The 13166-nt window shown below is 33.9% G+C and overlaps 1 protein-coding gene across 4 annotated transcripts in view; it reads left to right on the top strand.

Annotated features, from left to right (window-relative positions):
• Positions 1 to 13166, top strand: part of RABGAP1 (RAB GTPase activating protein 1) — a 134637-nt gene that overhangs the window by 12326 nt on the left and 109145 nt on the right. For all 4 annotated transcript variants that reach the window (XM_031450405.2, XM_031450401.2, XM_064490500.1 and 1 more), the window contains one exon: positions 1109 to 1308. In XM_031450405.2, coding sequence (XP_031306265.2) covers positions 1159 to 1308 — 150 coding nt within the window. In that variant the 5' untranslated portion in view covers positions 1109 to 1158. The remainder of the gene's footprint in view (positions 1 to 1108; positions 1309 to 13166) is intronic.

Consider the following 13166-nt stretch of genomic DNA (forward strand, 5'->3'; position numbering starts at 1 on the left):
TACTTCTCTTGGGGTTGCCGTTTCCTTATCTGTTTAACAGTATTAGTGATTTCTATGTTTTCTTCCAACCATAATATTCAGGGATTGTGTAATTCTTGCTGCCAGGTGTTTATCTAGATGTTACCTTTAACTGAAAAATAGTGCTTGGCATATGGTGTATGCTCAATAAATAAATATACAATTAAAAATCCAAAACATAAATTAGGACTTCTTAATTGGAGAGATTAAACAAATTCTCAGAACCTTTATCTCTTTGAGGTACAAGATGAGCATACAGCTAGAGCAGCTTTTGTTTATTGGTTAAAGCTGAGTATAATGTATTGTTTGTTCTGTTGCTGTTTTGGCAACCAAATGGGAACACTGCCATAAAATATGCAGAACTAGGTTTTTAAACAGTAGATGAGTTTGAGTTTTACTCCATGAGTCAATAAATAATTGAATAGCTTTTCATAAGTGACACATTTTTATACTTCTTGCTGGGAATTTTTGGTGAGAAACTCTTTTATTGGTAGTGTTCATACTGAGTTGAGTTCTAAGAAACTGGGATGGGAAGATTGAGATTTTTATGGACTTTTGATTTCTTACTATATAAGGTACTTCTTTGCTCTAGAATTTATGTTTTCCTTGCCTTGAGTTTGTCTTGGGTGCTAATGTGAAATTTTATTTTTTAAAACATTTTGTTACTCTAAGTATCAGTAATGTTAGGAAAACCTTAGTTACTGTCCTAGGTGCTTTCAATTTCATTTATGTGGACAGCTTTACAAAATAAAGGATAGAAAACAGAAGTTTAGTACTTTATAATTTTTGTATAAAAGTAATAGAGTTGCAACATATGCCAAAGAAATCACTGTAGATAGGGAGAATTATTCTCAAAGGAATATGTTTTATTTATTTATTTATTTTAATCTGAAATATCTTGGCCCTGAACCACATCAAATTCCCTTCTTATCTGGAATAAAAAGCCTAAACTTTAAGTAGTGAAAATCTTGGGAAAATATTTTGGAAGTTTTTTAAAAAGTTTTTTCATATGTGTTTTGTAAGAATTAGAGCATAGTTGAACATCTGGCAGACATTCTATATGAGTATCTTTATCGTTTTTGTTTTTCAGGCATTTTAAAAATATTTAATCATTCATGAGTTGAGCTTCATTCTTGAGGCATGGATGACAAGGCTTCTGTTGGAAAAATCAGTATCTCCTCAGACTCAGTGTCTACTCTTAATAGTGAAGATTTTGTCTTGGTTTCCAGGCAAGGAGATGAGACACCATCTACAAATAATGGAAGTGATGACGAGAAAACAGGACTCAAGGTAAAAGTCCATAACCTAAATTTCTTTCGCTTAGCCTTGCTAAGCCCATTGCAGAACTTGGCCTTAATATATGGAGTGAAAGTGAGAACATGGACATAATATCCTTTCTTTTCTTAATGCTAAGAACTTTTTTTTATAATTAGTGATAGTGACAAATTTATATATGATTAAGGCTTTTTAATGTGATTACTTTCTAAATCTTCTAATACTCCTAACTAAAAACTAGTGATCATAGTATAAACATTTGTTACTTTAGTATTGTTTTCACTTTACTATTGAGTTAGAGGTGATTGTTTCTTTTGGGCCTGGTTTATGTAGTGTAAAGGCAGTGGCAGGTTAGCAATGCTATTTATAAAATAAGTTTTAGAATTATTAAAACAGAACTTAAAATTCCTGGCTTTTGGCCACTTCTGTTTGTTTATATTTTCTCAGCCAAATAGATACCTATTACTTCTTTTCCCATGCTCTGTTACTGTTCTGCTCTTTATGGATATAAGTAAAAACAGATTATCTGTTAATGTCATTTAAAATATAAGTAGCTTTAAAAATATTTTAATTCTTTTTGTATCTATGTGTTCAACAAGTATTTATTGAGTATTAACTGTGTGCCAAGTACTGTTCTGAATAATGGGACTACAGACAGGCAAAGCCCCCTGCCCTCTTAGAGCTTTTAATCTAATGGGGTAAGCAGACTCTAAGCAAATAAGAAAGTGAATATCTTAAGTAAATTTAGGTGCTGTGAGGAAAATCAAAGCAGAATATGTGGATAAAGAGTGATTGGCAGGTAGTATTTTAGACAGTGTCTTGAAATGACATTTGAGTAGAGAACTGAATGAAATGAGGAGGAGCTTATCCATGGAGAAATGTGAAGAAAGAGCTTTCCACAGGCAACAGAAAATAAAAAGACCCTGAAGAGGACCACCCTTTTTAGGACAGAGATTAGAACAGGGTGAATAAAATAAATAAAAAGTGGTAAAGAATGAGATCCAATGATGTATAGGAACTGGATTATGTAGAACTTTGTAGAGGTTAGTAGGAATTAGGACTTTATTATAAATGTAAAGAGGATTTTTGAAGAGTTCTGAATGAGGCCATGATCCGAATTGCATTGTAAAATACTCACTGGCTGGGAGAGACTTCTAGCATGGATGATGTGAGTGAGCTTTGTGAACCTACTCCCCAGCAAAATTCGTTAATTTTTTTTTTAATTAAAGCCTGTGGAAATGTTCTAAAGGACATAACAGCAATTGAAGAAACATTTATTCAAAGAAATTTACTAGAACTTGGTAAAGATTTTGGAATTTGAACCGAGACTTTTTTTTTTTCCCCTCCCCTCTCCCAGCTGAGCAAGATGGTAACTCCACTCCAGATTGGTACAGTCAAGAAGGTAGTGTTCCCTCTCCCCACAGCTCCCATTTGGAGTCCTATCTTCCAGGGAAGAGCAGGATGAGAGCACTTCTCATCCTGCCTCCATCTACCTTTTGCTGGCCAAGTGTGACTGAGTGGTAGGGAATACCTTTTTTTGCCCAGCCCTTATGAGATGAAGGCTCTATTTTAGGCATAGCACTGCTGAGAATACTGAGAGCCTGATTGCCCTTGCCTTGACTTTGGCATGTAAGGTAGTGGTTCCACACTAGTAGAGGCAAGCCAGGAAAACCAGGGACTACCACACTACTTCTTACATCCATAAGATATTCTTGTTTTGAAGATGGGATGTCACTCAGAGAGAAGCAAATCATTGTCCACACTCCCAGCTTCATAGCTATAGCTTAGAGATTTTGCCTGCAGTGAGAAGTGGGCCATAAAACAGCTCCTAATTTCTTCCCAAAGGAATTGACTTTATTTACAACAGAATGTAGAGAAGTTCAAGTCTAAAGGTACGCTCAAAAACAGTGGAGGTTGTGGTGAAAGGTAATGGGAGGAGACTGGTAGATTGATTGGATATACAGATTTAACTGTAGGCTTACTGAGAGACCACTTAGGATCAGAACAAATCTCAAACACTGACCTCTGGAACTCTCCCTTCAAACCTTAATTTGATTGGTTTAGTATGAGGAGCAGTTTATACCTGAGTAGATTGTTGAAAACTATAGAGCCTATTGTTGAAAACTATCAGCCATACTTAGTAAAGTTTAATACCTAGATGTGGTCAGAGAAAGAGACAAAACATCTTGCCAAGACTACTCCTAGCCCAGGATGACTGTGAGCAACCAAATCACCTCAGGAGAAACATCAGAGGTTTAACACCATGGAATTAGGGGAATTGAATTTACTAAAATAAGCCAGCCAGTCACTAAACAAACAAGCAAGCATAAAAAATAACAAGTTTCAGAGTGTGAAGACCAGTACCAAGAACTGGAACAACATACTATCTAAAATACCTAGTTTTCCAACACAAAATTGTGAGACATGAAAAGGAACAAGAAAATATTACCCATACATCATTTTTAAAAGGCGGCGCATACTGCTTATGAGAGTGACATGTTGGATTTAAATGCAAACTCTTGAAAATAGCCATTACTCGTATGTTCAGTGAACTAAAGGAAATTATGCTTAAAGAGATAAAGGACAGTATGATGACTATGTCAAATCAAATAGAGAATATTGTTAAGGAGATAGAAATCATTTTTTAAAAAAGAATCAAATTGAAATTCTGAAGTGGAAAAGCACAATAGCTGAAATAAAAAATTCACTAAAGGGGCTCAACAATAAATTTCAACTGGCAAAAGAAAGAATTAATGGAAGGAGATGTCATCAAAATGGGGGTATAGGAGTTTTCTACCATCCTGCCTTCACAGAACACCAATTTAGACACTAATGGATGAGAGTGCCTTCATGGAAGTCCAGGAGCCCAGCAGAGAAGTTACAGCACACTGCTGGAACAAAAATATCCAAGATAGGACCAACTGAGGACAATGAAAGGAACAGTTTCATTTTATTTGTGTCACCCCACCCCCAAGGTGGCACAGCTCAATGCCCACAGATCATGGGGGAAAGTGAGAGTGTGTGATTGAGCACTTGATTTCCCCAGCTTTGCAGTACACTACCAAGAAAAGCCCATTTATTCTCACCCCATCTAGAAGACTGAGTCATGAAGTACACAATTTGGGGGTGGACAGTTGTTCTGGGAGAACAACAGGCAAGGCTGGGAATGGAACATATCAAAGGAACGTAGATCCCACTGACTGCTTTGTAAACTCCATCAGGAAGACCACCCATGAGCCACTGGGGATGCCTCCCTTGCCAGTCTCCCAACTGGCCATGGGCACCTCCACGCTCTGCACATCTCACCCAAACGTACCCCCAATCTGTGGCTGCCTCTGTGCACAACCCTGAGGACAAAATGATAAGTGTGAGCCTTTGTAAATGGCTAGTGAGAACATGAAAAAAGTTAACCTGATTCTGTGGGATTGGGAAAAACCACACACTTGAGCACTCATCACCATCTTAGGGAAAGCACATCAGTAGAGAACATCAACAGCAGACTGGATCAAGTGGAAGAAAGTATTGGGAAGTACAAGATAGTTTATTTGAAATTATCTTGTCTGAGAACAAAGGGAAAAATGGAGAATGAAGAAAGCCTGTGTGAACTATGGCATATCACTACCATAAACAGTTTATGCATTATTGGAGTCCCAGAAGGACGAGAGGGAGAAATAGCCAGAAAGCTTATTTAGAGGCACAGTAATTGAGAACTTCCCAAATCTGGGGTTAGATTTGAACATCCAAGTTTATGAAGCTTATAGATTGTTGCAAAATTTCAACCCAAAGTGATCATCTCCAAGGTACAATCAAAGGTAAAATCAAAGACAAACAGTTTTTAAAGCAGCAAGAAGAAAAATAACTCTCACATTATAAGGGAACCTCCATAAAGCTTTTAACAGATTTCTCAGCAGAAACTTTGCAGGCCAGAAGAGACTTGGATAATTTATTTAGAGTGCTAAAAACACAACAAAACAAAACAAAAAAACCGCTAACCAAGAATACTTTAGTTGGCAAAGCTGTCTTTTAGAAATGAAGGAGAGAAAAAGATACAGGTTTCCCCCTCTATCTGAAAGTAGAATGTTCTATGTACCTTCTAGTAAGCTGAAATGGCATAAAATGAAGAGTATACCCTGCTTTCTGAAAGTTTGTTACGTCACTTTGCTTTTACAAAAGACCTACATTAGTACGTTAACAGCTTTTTTCATAAAAGTGAAAATCCTCTTCACATTTCTTTCAGTTAGCAAAAACAGGTGCTAATGTAGGTCTTTGTAAAAGCAAAAGGACATAATGCAAACTTTTTAAAAGTGGGGGATACCTGTAATCCCCAAATCAAAACTGAGGGAGTAGATCATCAGTAGACCTTAAGAGAAGTGCTGAGAGGAGTTCTTCAGTCTGAAATGAAAGGACACTAATTAGTAACATGAAAATATAAAACATTGTAAAAGGAAAGTATATAGTCAAAATTAGTATAGTATAATACTGTAATATGATATGTTAATTAAGTAACTCTACTATAAAAGTTAAAAGACAAAGGTATTAAAAATAACTATAGCTACAGTGAATGTGTAATATAAAAAAAACTGTCATGTCAAAAACAAAATGAGGACGTAAAAAGTAGAATTTTGTATGCAATTGAAGTTCAGTTATTACCAAAGTAAAATATACTGTTGTATCTGTAAGTTTTATGCAAATCTTATGGTAACCACAAAGTAAAAACCAACAATAGATACATAAAAGATAAAGAAGTGAATCAAAGTTATACCACTATGGAAAATCATTAGTTCACAAGAGAAGACAGAGAGGCAGAAAGAAACAAGAACTACAAAACAACCAGAAAACAATAACATAACATTAGTGTAAGTCCTTATCTATCAACAATTATTTTAAATGCAAATGAATCAGATTCTCCTATGAAATGACATAGTGTCAGAATGTATAAAAAAACAAGGCTGCACTATATGTTGCCTATAAGAGACTCATTTTAGCTTTAAGGACGCACATAGACTCATGCATGTGTCGTATGTGGAGAGATGAAAACCTATTCCATGTAAATGGAAACTAGAGAGGCCATTTCAAAACAAGTAAAATCACTGTCTTATCAGAAAGCAAGGCACAAAAGAAACAGAAGTCCAATTTAGATACTGGAAAGGGTAGTAGCTAATCTCATATCCACTCAAATATTTCTTCAGTGATCTTTGATAAATGGAAATGGTACCTAAATTTATGTTAGACAAAATAGACTTAAGTCAAAAAACTGTGAAAAGAGATAAAGGTCATTATGTAATGATAAATGGGCCAATTGATAAAGAGAATACAACAGTGGTAAAAGTATGTACACCCAGCATTGGGATCGCCTGGATATATTAAGCAAAACCAGCAGATCTTAAGGGAGAAGTAGACAACAATACAATAATAGTGGAGGACTTAAGTACCCCATTTTCAACAATGGAGAGATCATCCAGGTAGAAAATCAATAAGGAAACACTGAAATTGAATTGTACTTCAGACGAAATGGATTTAATGTTAATTCTGAATTTAACATATTCAGAATATTCCTTCTAGTCACAGCAGAATATAAGTTCTTTTCAAGCATACAGAGAATTCTCCAGGATGGATCATATCTTAGGTCACACAACAAATCTTAGAAAAGTTAAGAAGACTGAAATCATACCAGGTATTTTTTCTGACTATAGTGGTATAAAACTAGAAATCAACAACAGGAGGAAAAATTTGAAAATCTACAGATATGTGGAAATTAAATAATATACTCCCAAACAACCAGTGGGTCAAAGAAGAAATCAAAAGAAATAAAAAAAAAATCTTACAAGAAACAAATACGGAAACACAACATATTCCACATTCTACAATTTATACCTAAAGTGGAACCTAAAAAAGCCAAACTCATAGAAACTGAGTAAAATGGTGGTTTCTCAGGAATAGGCGGTGGTGGCGGATGAAATGGAGATATGTTGGTCAAACAGGTGGAGACTTTCAGTTATGTAATGAATCAATTAGGGGTTTAATGTACAGTTTTGGGACTGTAATTAACAATATATTATATAATTAATTGGAAATTCTTAAGAGATTAATCTTAAAAAATGGTAATTAATGTTAGTTGATGAATGTATTAACTAACCTTATTGTGGTAACCATTTTGCAGTATATACATGTATCCAGTCACACTGTACACCTTAAACTTATACAGTATTTTATTTCAGTTAACTCTCAATAAAGTTGGAAGATCTTTCTCTGTATGAAATAGACCTTTTCTCAGACCTTTCTTAAAAAATGAAAAGGCAATATATGAAAAGTATTTAAAATCTTTTTTAAAAAAAACAACTGGGGGAGGTCATAGCTCAAGTGGTAGAATGCATGCTTAGCATGCACAAGGTCCTGGGTTCAATCCCCAGTACCTCCTCTAAAAATAAATAAACCTAATTACGTCCCCTCTGCCAAAATAAAAATAATACAGTGAAAATAAAATATTTTTTAAAAAGAATGAACTATTATTACCACAGTCATGAATGACCTCAAAGTAATAAAGCTGATCAGAAGAAGCCAGAAATCTCCCCTTCCACAAACTAAGTAAAAGCACATTCTGTATATTCCACTTATATATAATTATAGAAGATGCAAAATTAATGTACTGTCACAGAAACAATGGATGCCTAGGGGTAAAGATGTTGAGACAGGGAAGAATAAAGAGTAAGAATACAAAGGGGCACAATGAAGTTTTAGGTGTTATGGATGTATTCACTGCCTTGATCATTGTGATGAGTTCATAAGTGTATATGTATGTCGAAACCCAGCAAAGTATTTTTAAAATATGTGCAGTTTAATGTTCAGCAAGTATACTCTAATAAAAATATTTAAAAGGAGTTAATGAACTTGAAGATAGACCAGTAGAAATATCCAAAAAACAGAAAGAAGAAAAACAATGAAGAAAAATTAACAAAGCCTCAGAGAAAGATGAGACGCTGATAAGTATATTAACATACTTGTATGTGAGTATCAGAAGAAGAGAAATGAGCACAAAAAATTTTGAAGAAGTGATGTTCGAAAAGTTCCACTTTTGTTGAAAAACAATAATTTATACATCTAGGAAGTTCAGCACACCAAGCATGATAAATTCAGAAATCTCCAAAATAGGCCACAAGTTGATAAAAATGCTGAAAACCAAAGACAAGGAGAAAATCTTCAAAGTACTAATAGAAAAATGATTCATCATGTATAAGGAAACCCCAATAAGATTGAGACTGATTTCTCAGCAGAAGCAGTGGAGGCTGGAAGCTAGTGGAATAACATATTCAGAGTGCTCAAAATAAAAACTGAATCACTAATCCTGTGTCTGGCAAAGGTATTAATCAAAACTGAAAGTGATTCAGCAAAGAAAACCATAAATAAAATGAAAAGACAACCTGCGGAATGGGAGAAAATATTTGCAAACTATGCAACTGACAAGGGCTTCGTTTCCAGAATATACAAGCAGCCCATACAACTCAGTAACAAAAGACCAGACAACCCAATCCAAAACTGGACAGAAGACCTAAACATTTCCCCAGTTAAGACATACAAATGGCCAATAGACACATGAAAAAATGCGTAATATCACTAATTATCAGAGAAATGCAAATCAAAGCTACAATGAAGTATCACCTCACATCAATCAGAATGACCATCATTAAAAAATCCACAAATGATAAATGCTGGAGAGGGTGTGAAGAAAAGGGAACTCTCCTATACTGTTGGTGGGAATGTAGTTTGGTGCAGCCATTATGGAAAACAATACGAAGAGTCCTTAAAAAGCTGAAAATATTTACCTTATGTCCAACAGTCCCACTCTTGGGCATATATTTCTAGGAAACTAATTTGAAAAGATACATGCACCCCAGTGTTCAGAGCAGCTCTATTTACAGTAGCCAGGACGTGGAAACAACCTAAATGTCCATCGACAGATGACTGACTAAAGAAGTTGTATGTCAGTATATACATACATATGTGTGTGTGTGTGTGTGTACTTTTGTTACTGAGTTGTATGAGCTGTGTGTACACACACACAACACACAATGGAATACTACTCAGCCAAAAAAAATAAAATACTGCCATTTGTAGCAACATGAACGGACATGGAGATTGTCGTACTAAGTGAAGTAAGTCAGAGAGAAGAAAAAGTACCATATGATATCACTTATATGTGGAATCTTAAAAAAAAAAAAAAAAGACACAAATGAACTTACTCCCAAAACAGAGATAGACTCAGACATAGAAAACAAACTTATGGTTACCAGAAGGGAAAGGGGCAGGGAGGAATAAATTTGAGAGTTCAGGATTTGTAGATACTACTATATATACAGTAGATGAACAACAAGGTCCTACTGTATAACACAGGGAACTATATTTAATACCTTGTAATCGCCTGTAATGAAAAAGAATATGGAAAGGAATATATATCTCTATAAATGAATCACTATCCTGTACACCAGAAATTAACACAACATTGTAAATCAACTGTACTTCAATTTAAAAAAAAAATTGAAGGTGGTAAAAATAAATTCTGAAATAAACAAAAATTGACAAAAACAGAGAATTTGACCACTTTGTAAGAAATACTAACGGAAATTCTTCAGGCTGAAAGCAAGTGACGCCAAACAATAATTTTAATTCGTATGAGAAATCACCAGTAAAAGCGACCATGTGATGATAAAGACAGTATAAATACGTATTTTTCCTTCTCCTTTGTATTGTATATATTAATATGTTTATATTGTTGTATTTATAACATAAAAATGTGATATGTTTGCCAATCACAGGAAAAACAAGATAAGCAGGGGCAGAGCTGTATTGTGGCTTAGGAAATGACTTAATACAGTAATTCAGATCTACAAGAACAAATGAAGAGAACCAGAATTTATAAATAAGATTAATATAGTGAAAGCTATGAATAGATATTTGTTCTTCATCTCAGCTTATTTAAAAGACATAAGATTATATAAAGTAGCAATTGTAAGTGTGTTGCTAGATTTGTATCATTTGTAGATGTAATATATATAATACCATAAAGGAGGGAAAAGGGTATACTGATATATTTATGTAATTTTTCTGTATATTACTAGAATTAAGTTAGTATAAATAGAAGCTGATTCTAATAACTTAAGATATACATGGTAAGTCTTAAAACAAACACTAAGATGGTGTGTGCATATGTATGTATATATGTGTGTGTTTATCTGTATACACACATACATATACATATATACTAGAAAAAATATTAGTGCTATGTTAGAAAGTTATTTACTAAATGCTAAAGGAAGCAGTAAAGGAAGAATGAAGGAATAAAAAATACATGAGAAATGAAAAGTAAAATGGCTTACCTAAACTGAACTTTATATTAAATGTGAATGGATTAAGTAATATAATCAAAAAGTAGAAATTGTCAGTACTGGTTAAAAAGACATCATTAACTGTATGCTCTCTACAGGAGACACACCTTAGATTCAAAGGTATAAGTAGATTTAATATAAATAGATGGGAAAAAGTATATTGTCCAAACAGCAACCACAAGAAAATGAGTGGTTATAGTAGTGATGTCAGGCAAAATACACTTTAAAACATACTTACTAGGGATGAAATGGACATTTTATAACCTTACAAGGGTCAGTCCACCAGGAAGGTCCAACAGTGATACACCTAATAAAGGAACTCCAAAATACATGGAGCAAAATATGGCAGAAATGAAGAGAGAAATAGACAATTCTACAACAATTGTTGTTGTAATACTTAACTTTTGATAATGGATAGAAAAACTAAGCAGAATGCCAATAAGTAAATAGAAGTCTAGATCAGCACTATATATCAGTTAGACCTAACATCCATAGAATACTCAACAACAATAATGCACATACTTTTCAAGGACACCTAGATTATTTTTCCAACCACTAGAAATCAGTAACAGAAGTAAAACTGAAAAATTAACAAATACATGGAAATTAAACCACATACTCCCAAATAACTGTGGGTCAAAGAAGAATCAAAAGGGAAATTAGATAATACTTTGAGATGAATGAAAATAAAGGTATAACAAAACTTATGTGATACAGCTAAAATAATGCTTATAGGGAAATTTCTACCTATAAATTCCTATATAATGAAAGAAGGAAGATCTCAAATCAATAACAGTCTTTCACCTTAAGATACTTAAAGAAGGGCAGACTAAACCTAAAACAAGCAGAGGTAGGAAATAAGAGAGGGTGGAAATTAATGAATCAAGGAACAGAAAAAGCAGTAGAGAAAATCAGTGAAACTGAAAGCTGTTTCTTTGGAAAGATCAACAAAATTGACATTTTTAGATTGACCAAGAGAAAAAGAGAAGACACAGATTTCTAGAATCAGGAATGAAAGAGGAGGCATGAGGACTACAGCACAGTGGTAGAGTGTGCTTAGCATGCACAAGGTCCTGGATTCATTCCCCAGTACTTCCATTAATGAAAAAAAAAAAAAAAGAAGAAATAGGAGGTATTACAACCAAACTATGTAAATAAAAAGGATTGTAAAGAAGTTTTTTATGGATAATAAGTATACCAATAAATTAGAGAACTTAGATTAAATGGATAAATTTCTGGGAAAACAATGAAACTGATCAATAGTATGTATAGACATATAGCAAGAGATTGAATTAGTACTGTACCTAGGTGACCACTGCTGAATTCTACCAGATGTTTAAGTAAGAATATCTTCTTAATAATTGAAAAGAAGGAGAAAAAGACCATCTCTATTTGCAGTTGATAATGATCTTGTATGTAGAAAATCCTAAAAGATCCGCTAATACTGTTAAAAATATTAATCAAGTTTAGCAAGTGTGCAGGATACAAGATAAATATACAAGTATCAACTTTATTTCTCTTCATCTGCAAGGAACAACCGTAAATGACAGTAGGAAAACAATCGCATTTACGACAGCATTAAAAAGAATGCAGTACTTAGTATTAAGTTTTAAAAAGTACAAATCTTGTACTCTGAAATTTGCAAGGCATTGTTGAAAGAAATTAAGGAAGACCTGAATAAGTGGGAATTCATCCAGTGTTTCATTCATTAGAACACTTGTTAGGAAGGCATTATTCCTCAAGTTGGTCTACTAGCAATTGGATTAGCAGAATTTCAGATAACATCTTTGTAGAGGTTAACATGCCAGTTTTAAATGTTTTACGGGGTTCCAAGGGACCCTGAATAGCTAAAATCATGTTGAAAATGAAAAACAAAGTTGGAGGACTCATACTTTCCAATTTCAAAACTTACTGCAGAGTAGTGGTAAAAAAGACAGTGTGCTACTGACTTAAGGATACATATATAGATCATTGGAATATGTTTGAGTTCAGAAATAGAACCATGTTTTAGTGCTGAGCTGATTTAGGCAAGGGTACTAATACCATTCAGTGGAGAATGGATTTTTATTTTCAACAAATTGTGCTGGGACAGCTGGATAGCCACATTCAAAAGAATGAAGTTGTATACTTATGTCAAATTAGCTCAAAGTGGTCAAAGACTTCAATGTAAGAGTTAAAAATATACATCTCTTAAAAGAAACATAAATGTAAATTTTCATGACTTCAGATTTGGCAGTGGATTCTCAGATATCATACCAAAAGCATAAGCAACAAAGGAAAAAATAGATTAAATTGGGCTGTATAAACAGTAAGATCTTTTCTGCTTCAAAGGATACTGTTTTAAAAAAGTGAAAAGTCTGCCCAGAGAAGAAGAGAAAATATTTGCAAACCATTACGTATTTGTATCTAGGATTATATAAGGAGCTGAGCAACCTAAATGTTTATCAACTGCTAAATGGATAAATAAAATGTAATCTGAATAGTATTTGGTCA

This window comes from Camelus dromedarius, chromosome 10 (genome assembly GCF_036321535.1).
Source record: "Camelus dromedarius isolate mCamDro1 chromosome 10, mCamDro1.pat, whole genome shotgun sequence".
In the NCBI taxonomy this organism is placed as follows: Eukaryota; Metazoa; Chordata; class Mammalia; order Artiodactyla; family Camelidae; genus Camelus; species Camelus dromedarius.